This window comes from Oncorhynchus kisutch, linkage group LG30 (assembly GCF_002021735.2).
Source record: "Oncorhynchus kisutch isolate 150728-3 linkage group LG30, Okis_V2, whole genome shotgun sequence".
NCBI lineage: Eukaryota > Metazoa > Chordata > Actinopteri > Salmoniformes > Salmonidae > Oncorhynchus > Oncorhynchus kisutch.
Genome location: NC_034203.2, coordinates 36,841,094 through 36,855,265, shown reverse-complemented (window position 1 = coordinate 36,855,265; position 14,172 = coordinate 36,841,094). Strand labels below are relative to the sequence as shown.

General features: G+C 43.7%; 1 protein-coding gene across 1 annotated transcript; it reads right to left on the bottom strand.

The window, feature by feature from the left end:
* On the bottom strand, positions 1 to 10,395 carry LOC109874987 (pre-mRNA-splicing factor 38B). Its single transcript, XM_020467103.2, has 6 exons — positions 9,870 to 10,395; positions 8,508 to 8,576; positions 7,896 to 8,047; positions 7,252 to 7,312; positions 3,302 to 3,537; positions 1 to 3,171 (listed from the first exon to the last, which is right to left on the bottom strand). Exons 1-6 carry the CDS (start codon positions 10,092 to 10,094, stop codon positions 2,427 to 2,429), a joined length of 1,488 nt encoding a protein of 495 aa, XP_020322692.1. The 5' UTR covers positions 10,095 to 10,395; the 3' UTR covers positions 1 to 2,426.
* Positions 10,396 to 14,172: the final 3,777 nt, after the last annotated feature.

The window sequence follows — 14,172 nt, the reverse complement described above, 5'->3', positions numbered from 1 at the left end:
TCCTTTTGTAAAAGTTGTTTAATTAGAAAACAAAATGCAACAGAGCACTTAACCAAACACAGCACAATATCAGTACGGCTCAGTGCATGGTACAAATTCACCTTTGGAGGTTGCTCTGTAGGATTTAAAACATTCTCAGACCCGTATGTACAAAGCAATTTGGAACTTTCCAGAGACAAAACCATATAAAACTTAAAATGGCATTTTTTTTTCTAATACAACTGTCTCGAATGAAAAGTAACGCTGGTCTAGAAAGGGAGGAGAAAGGCAGAGAGATAGAAAGATCTACATAAAGTAACATTACGTTGGCCAAAGACAAGTCCAGGTAGTTTCTCGTGCTAATGTTTTTTTCTTCTCTTTTTAATAATACGTGGCAGACTACACGAACAAGTAAAACAAATGAATGAAGAGAGAAAGGCAGAGAAGAGCTGTGATGAGCTAAGGGGACTCTACGGTAGTCCATTATTTAGCAGACACTACGGTAGTCCGTTATTTAGCAGACACTACGGTAGTCCATTTCTTCATTTAGGAGACACTACGGTAGTCCGTTATTTAGCAGACACTACGGTAGTCCATTATTCAGTCATTTAGCACACTACGGTAGTCCGCAATTCAGTCATTTAGCAAACACTACGGTAGTCCATTATTCAGTCATTTAGAATAACACTACGGTAGTCCGTTATTCAGTCATTTAGCACACTACGGTAGTCCATTATTCAGTCATTTAGCAGACATTACGGTAGTCCATTATTCAATCATTTAGCAGACACTACGGTAGTCCATTATTCAATCATTTAGCACACTATGGTAGTCCATTATTTATTAGTCATTTAGCAGACACTACGGTAGCCCATTATTCAGTCATTTAGCAGACACTACGGTAGTCCATTATTCAATCATTTAGCACACTACGGTAGTCCATTATTCATTAGTCATTTAGCAGACACTACGGTAGTCCGTTATTTAGTCATTTAGCACACTACGGTAGTCCATTTCTTCATTTAGGAGACACTACGGTAGTCCATTATTTAGTCATTTAGCACACTACGGTAGTCCATTTCTTAATTTAGCAGACACTACGGTAGTCCATTATTCAGTCATTTAGAATAACACTACGGTAGTCCGTTATTCAGTCATTTAGCACACTACGGTAGTCCATTATTCAGTCATTTAGCAGACATTACGGTAGTCCATTATTCAATCATTTAGCAGACACTACGGTAGTCCATTATTCAATCATTTAGCACACTATGGTAGTCCATTATTTATTAGTCATTTAGCAGACACTACGGTAGTCCATTATTCAGTCATTTAGCAGACACTACGGTAGTCCATTATTCAATCATTTAGCACACTACGGTAGTCCATTATTCATTAGTCATTTAGCAGACACTACGGTAGTCCGTTATTTAGTCATTTAGCACACTACGGTAGTCCATTTCTTCATTTAGGAGACACTACGGTAGTCCATTATTTAGTCATTTAGCACACTACGGTAGTCCATTTCTTAATTTAGCAGACACTACGGTAGTCCATTTCTTCATTTAGCAGACACTACGGTAGTCCATTTCTTCATTTAGCAGACACTACGGTAGTCCGTTATTTAGCAGACACTACGGTAGTCCATTTCTTCATTTAGGAGACACTACGGTAGTCCGTTATTTAGTCATTTAGCACACTACGGTAGTCCGTTATTTAGCAGACACTACGGTAGTCCATTTCTTCATTTAGGAGACACTACGGTAGTCCGTTATTTAGTCATTTAGCACACTACGGTAGTCCATTATTTAGCAGACATTACAGCAGTACATTATAACCATGGTATACAATCCCCTAGATCTGGAAGTGCTTTGAAGAGGAGTACTCGTGTAATCGAGTGAGATCGTACCAGATAAAACCTTTTTAGAGGAGTACTTGTGTAAATGAATAAGGAATTACAGCTTTAAGAATTACATCTCAACAAAACCATAATCACCCCACACAGCGTCTCCTTTTGTAAAAGTTGTTTAATTAGAAAACAAAATGCAACAGAGCACTTAACCAAACACAGCACAATATCAGTACGGCTCAGTGCATGGTACAAATTCACCTTTGGAGGTTGCTCTGTAGGATTTAAAACATTCTCAGACCCGTATGTACAAAGCAATTTGGAACTTTCCAGAGACAAAACCATATAAAACTTAAAATGGCATTTTTTTTTCTAATACAACTGTCTCGAATGAAAAGTAACGCTGGTCTAGAAAGGGAGGAGAAAGGCAGAGAGATAGAAAGATCTACATAAAGTAACATTACGTTGGCCAAAGACAAGTCCAGGTAGTTTCTCGTGCTAATGTTTTTTTCTTCTCTTTTTAATAATACGTGGCAGACTACACGAACAAGTAAAACAAATGAATGAAGAGAGAAAGGCAGAGAAGAGCTGTGATGAGCTAAGGGGACTCTGCCCTAGCGCTCTGTGTCGTCCTCTCTCCTCTATCCATGCTCTGGCTCCTTCTGCGCTCTCTGTGTTTCCCGTGGTCTTTCCCATTGCTGGGCTCTCGTGGCCGGTGGCTCCGCTCTTTGCTGCGGCTGCGTTTGTGTGAGCGCTGCTCGCCCTCCCCCCTCTCATGGCTGCGCTCTCTCTTCCTGCTCTTCTCCTTCTCCCCCACCTCAGCCCTGCTCTTGCTTCCACTCTCTTCTTGGACTTCTCCTCTCTTCTTGGACTTCTCCTTGTGTCTCCTTTCCCTGCTTCCGCTCCGACTGGAGCGCTTGGCCTTCCTCTCCTCCCTGTGCCCCCTCCTCTCATCCCGCTCTTCTTTGTGTCTCCTGTCCTCAGTCTCTCCCTTGCTCCTCTTGTCCTTGGACCTCTCCCTCCCTCTGTCACTGCCCCTGTCTTTCCTCCTGCTTCTGTCGTTCTCCCCACCCCCCTCCCTTTCTTTCTCCCTGTCTTTCCGCTCTCCCTTGCGTTCCCTGCTCCTGGACCGTCGCCTCTCCCTTTCTCCTCCCCTGTCCCTCTCTTTCTCCCCTCTCTCCCTCTCCCTGTCCCCTCCTCTCCTGTCCCCGTCCTTACCCTCCCTCTCCTTCCTCTGGCGGTCACGTTCCCTTTCCAGCTCGCGGTCGAAGCTTGGGCCGTGGCGCTCTCGTTCGCGGTGGTGGCTCCTGCTCCTCGACCGTTTGGGGGACCTCCTGGGGCTCCTGACCAATAGAAAAACAGAAACAAACCTAAATATCAGCCTCATGAACAGCAAAAACCCTCCCTCATTGACAGAGATGCGATCCACATAATACAGAATATTCTTCGGAATGGCTTTTATCCATTTCCTACCGGGAGCGTCTACGCCCTTCTGTCGCCCGTCCCTCCTCTGGCACAGGTTCAACCGGCTCCTCCACCTTCTCAGGAACCTTCCGGGGCCTTGCCTTCATCTGTGTGTCAATCATCTTCTGCACAGGCACCGGGATGCGTGGGAAGAGTGTGGAGAACCACTCCAGCTTGGTGAGAAACGACCGGACCATCTCACCGATGGTCATAACGCAGCCGCCTCCGGCCTTCACATCCAGCTCCTGAGAACATAGAGGGTGGGGGGGGGTAATTGAAAACGTTATTAACACACACAGATGCAAAACAGAACTACAAAAGACATTGCATTCATTATCATATTTATTCAGCATATCTTCCTAGTCCCTTGTTTTTTTAACACTTGCCTCCATGACTCAATTAGAAATCAAATATAATTTGTGATGACCAAGTACTGAACCTTCACCTCTGATTTCATCTAGCTTAATATGCTCACATATCAATCCTTATCATGTGTTTGCTTTATAATACAACTTAGTGCCTGATACTGACTATAGGAAATAATAGTATGGAAATGGAAAAATGGTTTCTCTCATTTAATCTGTCTGGCTGTCCTGAAATGTCTGTACTTACACTGTGAGCTCTCTTACACAACGATATGTTAGCAAAATAACTGAAAACACCCTGGGTTGCATCTCAATAGTCTAAAGTGGCTTCCTCTCCTCATCGTTTCCTCCATCTGCACTAGCATTAAAAGAGGAAGTAAAGATGGGGGTGAGACAAGGAGAGGAAGCGACTTGAGATGGACAATTGAGATGGATCCGTAGGCAGGCAACAAAATAAGGGTTAAGGAACGTTTTTTGCTTCCTCCTTCCTAGTTCTCTCGACAGTCCAGGGAGACGCTGGCCACAGTGCAAGTACAGAGTGGAGGCATGTAGGTAGGTAGGTATGTGCACAGCAACTACAGAGAGACCAGGTCTGAATGGGTAGAGAACAGCCGTTTTGCACTCACACACGCAAACCAACAGTGCTGAGAGATACATTATCCAATTCACCTGCTGCACAAGGGGCATCTAAAGAAGAGAACATGGGAATTAGCCAGTTGGGTAGGATGTCAGAGGATGTCAGGTTAAAATATTGCATCAGAACAAGAAAGTAGGCCTGGTTGCACAGTCTGACAAACAATATCCAGCCAATTGAAGGTTTGAATGCACAGAGAGGATACAGTGCATTCGGAAAGTATGTGTTACGTTACAGCCTTACTTTAAAATGGATTAAATACTTCCCCCCCCCTTATCAATCTACAGACAATACCCCATAATGACAAAGTGAAAAAGGCTTTTATACAAAAAAATTAAATACAGAAATACCTTAGTTACATAAGTTCTCAGGCCCTTTGCTACGAGACTCTAAATTGAGCTCAGTTGCATCCTGTTTCCAATGGTCATCCTTGAGATGTTTCATCAACTTGGTTGGAGTCCACCTGTGGTAAATTCAATTTATTGGACATGATTTGGAAAGACACACACCTGTCTATATAAGGTCCCACAGTTGACAGTGCACGTCAGAGCAAAAACCAAACCATGAGGTTTAAGGAATTGTCTGTAGAGCTCTGAGACAGGATTGTGTTGAGGCACAAATCTGGCAAAGGGCACCAAAAAAAATCTGCAGCATTGAAGGTCCCCAAGAACACAGTGGCCTCCATCATTCTTAAATGGAAGTTTAGAACCACCAAGACTCTTCCTATAGCTGACCATGCAGCCAAACTGACCAATAGAGGGAAAAGGCCCTTGGTCAGGGAGGTGAGCAAAAACATGATGGTCACTCTGACAGAGCTCCAGAGTTTCTATGTGGCAATGGGAGAACCTTCCAGAAGGACAACCATCTCTGTAACACTCCACCAATCAGGCCTTTATGGTAGTGGCCAGACTTAAGCCACTCCTCAGTAAAAGGCATGACAGCCCGCTTGGAGTTTGCCAAAAAGCACCTAAAGAATTCAGACCATGAGAAACAAGATTCTCTGGTCTGATGAAACCAAGATTGAAGTCGTTGGCCTGAATGCCAAGCGTCACGTCTGGAAGAAACCTGGCACCATCCCTATGGTGAAGCATGGTGGTGGCAGCATCATGCTGTGGGGATGTTTTTCAATGACAGGGACTGGGAGACTAGTCAGGATCGAGGGAAAGATGAACAGAGCAAAATACAAGAGAGACGCTTGATGAAAACCTGCGCATGGGCGCGCAGGACCTCAGAATGAGTTGAAGGTTCACCTTCCATCAGGACAACGACCCTAAGCACACAACCAAGACAACATAAGACTGGCTTCGGGACAAGTCTATGAATGTTCTTGAGTGGCCCAGCCAGAGCCCGCACTTGAACTTGCCAAGCTTGTAGCGTCATACCCAAGAAGACCCAAGGCTGTAATCGCTGCCAAATTTGCCTCAACAAAGTACTGAGTAAAGGGTCTGAATACTTATGTAAATGTCCTATTACAAATGAACAAAAACAAACAAAATCTGTTTTTGCTCTGTCATTATGGGGTTGTGTGTTGTGTTGATTGATGAGGGGGGAAAACAATTTAATCCATTTTAGAATAAGCCTGTAACGTAACAAAATGTGGAAAAAGTCAAGAGGTCTGAATACTTTCCGAATGCACTGAACATCTACTACAAAGTTCTCCTCAGAAAATTGTTCAATTGTATTAAAAAAGTGCTACACATAGGATCTTTTTGTATTGTAATTTCAGAAAATGCTCTTAACATATCTGGTGCTAATAGTGGAATGATAGTGTTTCACAGTATTACTTACCCACCAGCGTTGTGATTGGCTGTTATATAAGTGCCTATTGATTTCTCCCACCGGAGTGGCATCTGTTGTCAAACTGGGAAAGCTGTTCTGACTTTGTGGCTGTGTTATCTAGTGGAAATGGCTTTCATTTCATGTCTGGATTTCCCCCCCCAAACACTCTTTGCTCAATTTCAGTTTATGTGAGAAAACAAGCACAATAGTGTAGGGAGTCGTTGTACCATCTAAATCACTGTGAAATGCATTTTCAATATAAAATGAATATATAAATATATATTTTTTTTTACAGCTGTTTGAAACTGGTGGACCAAAACTGAAAGTAACTTTTGTTTTGGACCACCAACTTCAGCTGTAAAAACAATATTTGTTGTTATAAAAAAATATTTCAGTGATATAAATGGCACAATGCTTACCTACACTATTCAGTGCTTGTTTTCTCAAATAAACGGAAACTGAGGAAACACTGCAGAATTTCTGCAACCAGGAAATGGCAGCGATTTCCACTAGATAACACAGCCACAAAGTTAGAAAAGCTTATGTGAATATCCAATCACAACACTGGAGGATAAGTAATACTGTGAAAGACTATCATTCCATAATTAGTGACATATGTTAATTAAGGACATTTTCTGGAATTACAATGCAAAAATTCCCCAAAGAATTCTGTGTAGCACCTTTAAGTAGGAGGGTGTCAGAGAAAAGAAAACGAAGCAATGGATTTATGTGTTGAAATATACGTGTAGTTATATTTGAAAATAAAATGTGTTAATTAGAATAAATAAAAATCTGAGCCTGGGAGAAACAACGTTACACATTTCAGTGTAAAATGTCAAATTGTGTAAATTAGATTTTTTATTGTGCAACAAGTCCTGATTGCATCTTGGCAAACACAAAGGGCATGCCTTTAGTTAACAGAATTTGACTGTATGGTTCAACTCTACGTCAAATATACTTACCCTGACAAAAACAGGCAGCAGAGCAGAGTGAATGACCTAACTACTCAACTTTGCGCAGGGGGAGGGGGACTGGGGACAATTAAGCCAAATGAAGGCAAAGGTGAAAAATCAGCTCTGAGCATCACAACGAGGAGAGAACTGAGAGCCAACAGTTTGGATCATGCCAGACTTGTTAGTGAAAGGTAGAGAAACATGAAAGTATTACCCGTGTGGACATACCTCCTCATCATCCAGGAAACCATCATACCAGTCCACCAGGTCTGCAGGGGGCTGGGTGTATCTGGAGGAAACGCACACATAACACACTACTGAGCATCCCATTGAATAACACATGTAGACGTCTTTGACTTCCGCCTGCATCTTGACGCCGATGTTAACCATCTGAAGGTAGATACCGTTTTTACATTTTTGTCCTTTAGCAGACACTCTTATCCAGAGCGACTTACAGGAACAATTAGGGTTAAGAGCCTTGCTCAAGGACACAGGCAGATTTTTTTTCTTCTTCACCTAGTCTGCTCTGGGATTCGAGCCATAAACTTTTCAGTTACTGGCCCAATGCTCTTAGCCGCTAGACTACCTACTGTTGCCTGCGAACACATCTTATATAACACCTCTATTCCAAGAAAAGACATGTAGTTAATGTAACAACATATTAATAAAGAGATGTTGGAACAAAATGGTATCATTTAGGCATGCAACTATACACTGCAAAATGGCTGCTGAGCATTTCACAAAGAGGTTGCAACCCATTAGAACAGGGTGAGTGAAATGTATTTACAACCAAATGAAAACAAGTCCAATAGGTTCTATCCTTTGTGCAAACATTTGCCTTTTACATAAACCAAAATGTAAAAGAGTCGTACCTTATGTACATGAAACCAAGTGCTCTGATGTAGGGCGAGTCGTTGTGAGTGATCAGTCCCATCACCTGCTTGCGGGTCATCTTGAGGGTAAACAGCTTATACAACAGGCAGAAGGCTGTGGACACAATGCCGCCTGTCCCGACTCCACGCACCTGAGAACAGAGGTTCATGTGTCAGACGTTTTTCCATTTTTGGGACCAGTGTTCCTAACATATATCTGTAGTGGACCTCTACGTTTTGGGGGGAATTATCGTTTTTCAACACGGTCCTACTCCACAGCTAAGTTAAGTGTATTGCTTGAGTTTGTCATCTATCAACCACTGACTTTTGATGTATGTGTGTCTGCATGCATGCATGTATGTGCACCTAACTAAGATGCTCTGGATAAGAGCGTCCGCTAAATGACTATAATGTAAAAAATTTGAAATGTATGTGATGCACTTATGAACACAATTAGGCAGAGAATAGCTTCTCTGGTCAGGATGTAACTTACATTGATTCTATTGACAGCTAAATCCATTAAATCAGACATAAGTCAGAGAGTGACTGTTACCCCCATCATCTGGGACAGAGAAACAGGGGGAGGCAAAAGGCACGTACTTTCTAACTTACCCCTCCGCACATTCCAGTCTGTCCAGCAGTCTTCCTGCTGCCTTTCTCCCAGGGCTCAACATGAGTCACCTACAGACACATTTTTTTTTTTTTTTAAACACGGTGACACCATGACAAAATCAATGCATGTGAATCACATTCAGGTTGCAGAAGTCTGTTGTTACCTCTGGCTGAACGCTGGGCACATCAGGAAGACGCCTTTGCAGCCCTTTACTTTCCAATCACATCAAAATCATTTCACAAATGCTAAATATATACTTACTGTACATTGTTTTTAACAGGCTTTCTCAGTTGCAGTCGACAGCATGTTTCAATTACAACACGTTTCTGTCGGCTTTCTTTTGTTACACACAGGTGTTATACAAAGGTGTTCGGATGCCTATTGCCATCCTAGAGCGTCTAATGCTCCTTCCTGATGTGCCCAGCGTTCAGCCAGAGGTAAACAACAGACTTCGGCACGCCGATTGACTGAACACGATATGCAACATCTGGGACTAGCATTCCTAGGCATTAGCCATGGTGGAAAAGTGTTTCATAAAGTACACACACTTCCCTTTTTTTAACTGCCTTCTCGCCATTAAATCGCGACAAGGCGGAAATCGACGCCTTTGCAGCCTGAACGTACAAACCGGTCCACGGGGATACAATGCCTTTCAACGGTAAAATTCGCCATTTGCCGGCCTTTGGGTTAGTTCGGAGCATGCTCGATAGCTAATGAGCACGGGTGGTCGCCCCAATTAACAATTTTAGAACAATTTCTCGCTGATATGAAAAATAGCTACGTTTCTTATGTTTCCAAAACCGTATGGCAAGCGATGCTTGTTCACGTTCAAGACTGAGCCTGCGTCCGGGCTACGGAAAGATCTCATCAGCAATACTAATTAGGCGCTAAATGTAGTTAGCGAGTATTAATAGGCTAACATAACACTAGAGTTTACCTGACTGGCGAGCCAGCTAACGTTAACTAGCTACAGTAACGTTAATTCCAACACAATTTTAATTATCAGCAGTTCACTTAGCTACAGACCGTAGAGGAAAACCTAAGAGACGTTAGCTAGTTAACTACATAGCTAGCTAACGTTGTAACCCACTCAAATGAGTAAACAGAACTGAAAATAGGGTCAGGTTAGCGGTGGCTAGCACGCTAGCGAAGTTAGTTATCTAACAAACACGTTAGGAACCATTTGAGATGATACTGACAAATTATAATATGAAAAACAGCGTTAAGCAAAAGCTAGCTACCTGTCACTGAACCATTTAGCCAGTTAAGTTAGCAATTTACCCATACCTTCAAACCGCTACCTACGGTAGCTAACCAACTTTAGCTAGTATAGTAACGTTAGCCAGCATCGGTCTGGTTACCTTGAAATATATTTCATCCACCACCTCATGGTAGGTTTTCAGTTCATAGAGCTGAACCTTGAAATATGGAGATGAGAGCACGTTGGTGAGGACCATAGGGTTCAAGTTCATAGTCTTTTCGTTGCCCCAGAGAGGCAAGTTGTTGCCATGTTTTCCAGGGTTAGGGCCAATCTTGTTCACAGCCTGTCCTTGTTGCTGATTCCCGGCTACAGTGTTGTTGGCCATAATGTGAGGATCCCAAGGCAGTCGATCCACAAATGCGGGAAATTAGCCGCTATCTGCTAACGCTAGCTAGCTTACACAATCGATGCTTCTGACTATAACGCCATTAAAGCGGGGTTTGAAACCGTCAATAGTTGCGGAAAACTATATTCTACAATAACCTAGCACCAGATTATGGCCCACAAAACCTTACTTTGTAGATCTATCTTGCTAGCTGAGTTTCTTCGGCAACAGTAGGAGAAAATGGTACGCACGTAACTGCCGCTGCCGGGAGAAGACCGGAAAAGGCAACGAACGCCGTTCGTCCAATGAGTGACTTTCGTGAATGAGTACCAAAGTACAGTAACTGTATCGAGGAATTCAAGATCTTTGGCTCACTGCATTCACTGATTGGTGAGCATGCAATGATAGTCGTTTTTAATAATTGACTACTTTCTTATAGTAATACATTTAATTATGTTTTTCTCCTGTTCTGTGTGTTTGGGGCAGAGGGGGAGACGTTGAATAGGTCATCAATAAATCAAATGTATTTATACAGCTATTTTGACATCTGCCGATGTCACAAAGTGCTGTACAGAAACCCAGACGAAAACCCCAAACAGCAAGCAATGCAGATGTGGAAGCCAGGTGGCTAGGAATAACTCCCTAGAAAGGCAGGAACCAAGGAAGAAACCTAGAGAGGAACCATCCTCTGAGGGGTGGTCAGTCCTCTTCTGGCTGTGCCGGGTGGAGATTATAACAGTACATGGCCAAGATGTTAAAACGTTCGTAGATGACCAGCAGGGTCAAACAATAATGCGGATGTGGATGTAGAGTGTGCAACAGGTCAGCACCTCAGGAGTAAATGTCAGTTAGCTTTTCATAGCCGATCATTCAGAGTTAGAGACAGCAGGTGCTGTCTTCGAAAACAGAAGGTCCGGGACAAGGTAGCACGTCCGGTGAACAGATCAGGGTTCCATAGCCTCAGGCAGAACAGTTGAAACTGGAGCAGCAGCACGGCCAGGTGGACTGGGGACAGCAATGAGTAAAGCCAGGTTGTCCTGAGGCATGGTCCTAGGGCTCAGGTCCTCAGAGAGAAAGAAAGATAATTAAAGGGAGCATACTTAAATTCACAGGACAAGAGAAATACTCCAGATATAACAGACTGACCCTAGCCCCCTGACACAAACTATTGCAGCATAAATACTGGAGGCTGAGACAGGAGGGGTCTGGAGACACTGTGGCCCCGTCCGACGATACCGCTGGACAGGGCCAACCAGGCAGGATATAACCCCACCCGCTTTGCCAAAGCACAGCCCCCACACCACTAGAGGGATATCTTCAAACCACCAACTTACTACCCTGAGACAAGGCAGAATATAGCCCACGAAGATCTCCCCCAAGGCACAAACCCGAAGGGGGGCGCCAACCCAGACAGGAAGATCACGTCAGTGACTCAACCCACTCAAGTGACGCACCCCTCCTAGGGGTGGCATGGAGGAGCACCAGTAAGCCAGTGACTCAGCCCCCGTAATAGGGTTAGAGGGAGAGAATCCCAGTGGAGAGGGGAACCGGCCAGGCAGAGACAGCAAGGGCGGTTCGTCGCTCCAGTGCCTTTCCATTCACCTTCACACCCCTGGGCCAGACTACACTTAATCATAGGACCTACTGAAGAGATGAGTCTTCAATAAAGACCTAAAGGTCGAGACAGAGTCTGCGTCTCTGATATGGATAGGCAGACCATTCCATAAAAATGGAGCTCTATAGGAGAAAGTCCTGTCTCCAGCTGCTTGCTTAGAAATTGTAAGGACAATAAGGAGGCCTGCGTCTTGTGATCATAGCGTACATGTAGGTATGTACGGCAGGACCAAATCGGAAATATAGGTAGGAGCAAGCCCATGTAATGCTTTGTAGGTTAGCAGTAAAACCTTTAAATGAGCCCTTGCCTTAACAGGAAGCCAGTGTAGAGGCTAGCACTGGAGTAGGTCATATTCTCATCGTCTCCTCCTCGGCCCAGATACTGGTTCAATGTTGGGGTAGCTACTGTGTCATTCATAATTTGCATACCTTCAGTCCTAGCTATGTACACAAGTAATCTGTCAATCTTTGATTTATGCTGACTACTCTTCCTCCATTTGAAAACATCGACCCCTTCCAAAAGGACAACGACCCTAAGCACACAGCCAAGACAACGCAGGAGTGGCTTTGGGACAAGTCTCTGAATGTCTTTGAGTGGCCAAGCCAGAACCCGCACTTTAACCCAATCGAACATCTCTGGAGAGACCTGAAAACTACAGCTTCTAACATGATGTCTGGGCCCTTATTACACAGGAGGTAGGGTTGCTGGTTCATTCCCCCATAATCACTGCAGTATTCTCTGACCATCCAGTCATGCAAGTCCCTTCTCCCACATATTCTAAAGGTGGGTTGAAAGACAGTTCTTCACTGCATGTATCCGTTCCTCCCCTCCTTGCTATAATATATGGGCCTTTTCACACTGCAAAAATCAGCATCACATTTACAATCTATTGTAGCAGCTCTGTGTTCCAGGAACGCTCCCTCCCTGCCAGTGATAGTATATAGCCACGGTAGCCAGCCATCTGTCCTCTGGTACTTTGTAAGCATCTCACCCAGAGGCAGGACTGCCAGACTGGCGGTGATGAGCAGCCCTGAGCCCTTTCTCAACCCCCACTGTGTTGAGTACTACTGACAGCAGTTATGTAACAGCTCTCTGAGCCAGCATGGATTCACTGTTTAAATATCACTAGCTGCTTTTGAAGCATCCATCCATCAATATTCCCATCCCATGGGACTGAATTAAGTACTTGGATATCTATTGTATCGAAAACAAGAAACACGTTTTCACCATGACAACATACATACTACATTTGGGTTTTGTAGCTGCCAGGAAGGAAAAGTAGGCCACAGTTTAGCAGGGGATAGGGAAAAAAATCCAAATCTATTGAGCAAGAGCTGTTGTTTCTTAAATACATTGTATTGTTTTATTACTTTACAGAACAACACAGCATGTGTGTTTGTGAATTGGGATACAGTATAGAAATAACAATCTTCCAACATTTAGGACATTGAACAATGTGGGACCTGCACTTGCAACATCAGTCTATAGAAATAACCGTAAAAACAACAAAGTAGGATATCAACATAATAAAGGTACAAACAGTACGATAAGGGTATGAATTGGACAAACAAGAATGTCATTAAAAGTTTAGCATCCTGAGTCCTGGACTTTCTGACGGGCCGCCCCCAGGTGGTGAAGGTAGGAAACAAAATCTCCACCCTGCTGATCCTCAACACTGGGGCCCCACAAGGGTGCGTTCTCAGCCCTCTCCTGCACTCCCTGTTCACCCATATCTGCGTGGACATGCAAGCTTCCAACTCAAATATTCAAGTTTGCAGACAACACTACAGTTGTAGAGGCCTGATTACCAACAACGACGAGACGGTCTACAGGGAGGAGGTGAGGTCAGGAGGCTGAAGAAATTAGTCTTGTCACCTAAAACACTCACATATTTTTACAGATGCACAATCGAGAGCATCCTGTCTGGCTGTATCACGGCCTGGTACGGTAACTGCACCGCCCTCAACTGCAAGGCTCTCCAGAGGGTAACACGGTCTGCACAATGCATCACCGGGGGCAAACGACCTGCCCTCCAGGACACCTACAGCACCCAATGTCACAGGAAGGCCAAAAAGATCAAGGACAACAACCACCCGATCCACTGCCTGTTCACTCCACTACTATCCAGAAGACAAGGTCAGTACAGGTGGATCAAAGCTGGGACCGAGAGACTGAAAAACAGCTTCTATCTCAAGGCCATCATACTGTTAAACAGCCATCACTAACATAGACATACAGTGGGGAAAAAAAGTATTTAGTCAGCCACCAATTGTGCAAGTTTTTTTTTACCCCACTGTATATATATGTACCTATTCTTATTCATCCCTTTACATTTGTGTGTATAAGGTAGTTGTTGTGAATTTGTTAGATTACTTGTCAGATATTACTGCATTGTCAGAACTAGAAGCACAAGCATTTCGCTACACTCGCATTAACATCTAACTATGTGTATGTGACCATTAA

Coding starts and splice junctions, on each gene's coding strand:
- LOC109874987 (XM_020467103.2), bottom strand. CDS start 10,094: ATGGCCAACAACACTGTAGCCGGGAATCAGCAACAAGGACAGGCTGTG. Junction 7,313..7,895: donor CTTGGTTTCATGTACATAAG/GTACGACTCTTT, acceptor CGTTTCCTCCAG/ATACACCCAGCCCCCTGCAG. Junction 3,538..7,251: donor GTTTCCTGGATGATGAGGAG/GTATGTCCACAC, acceptor CTATGTTCTCAG/GAGCTGGATGTGAAGGCCGG.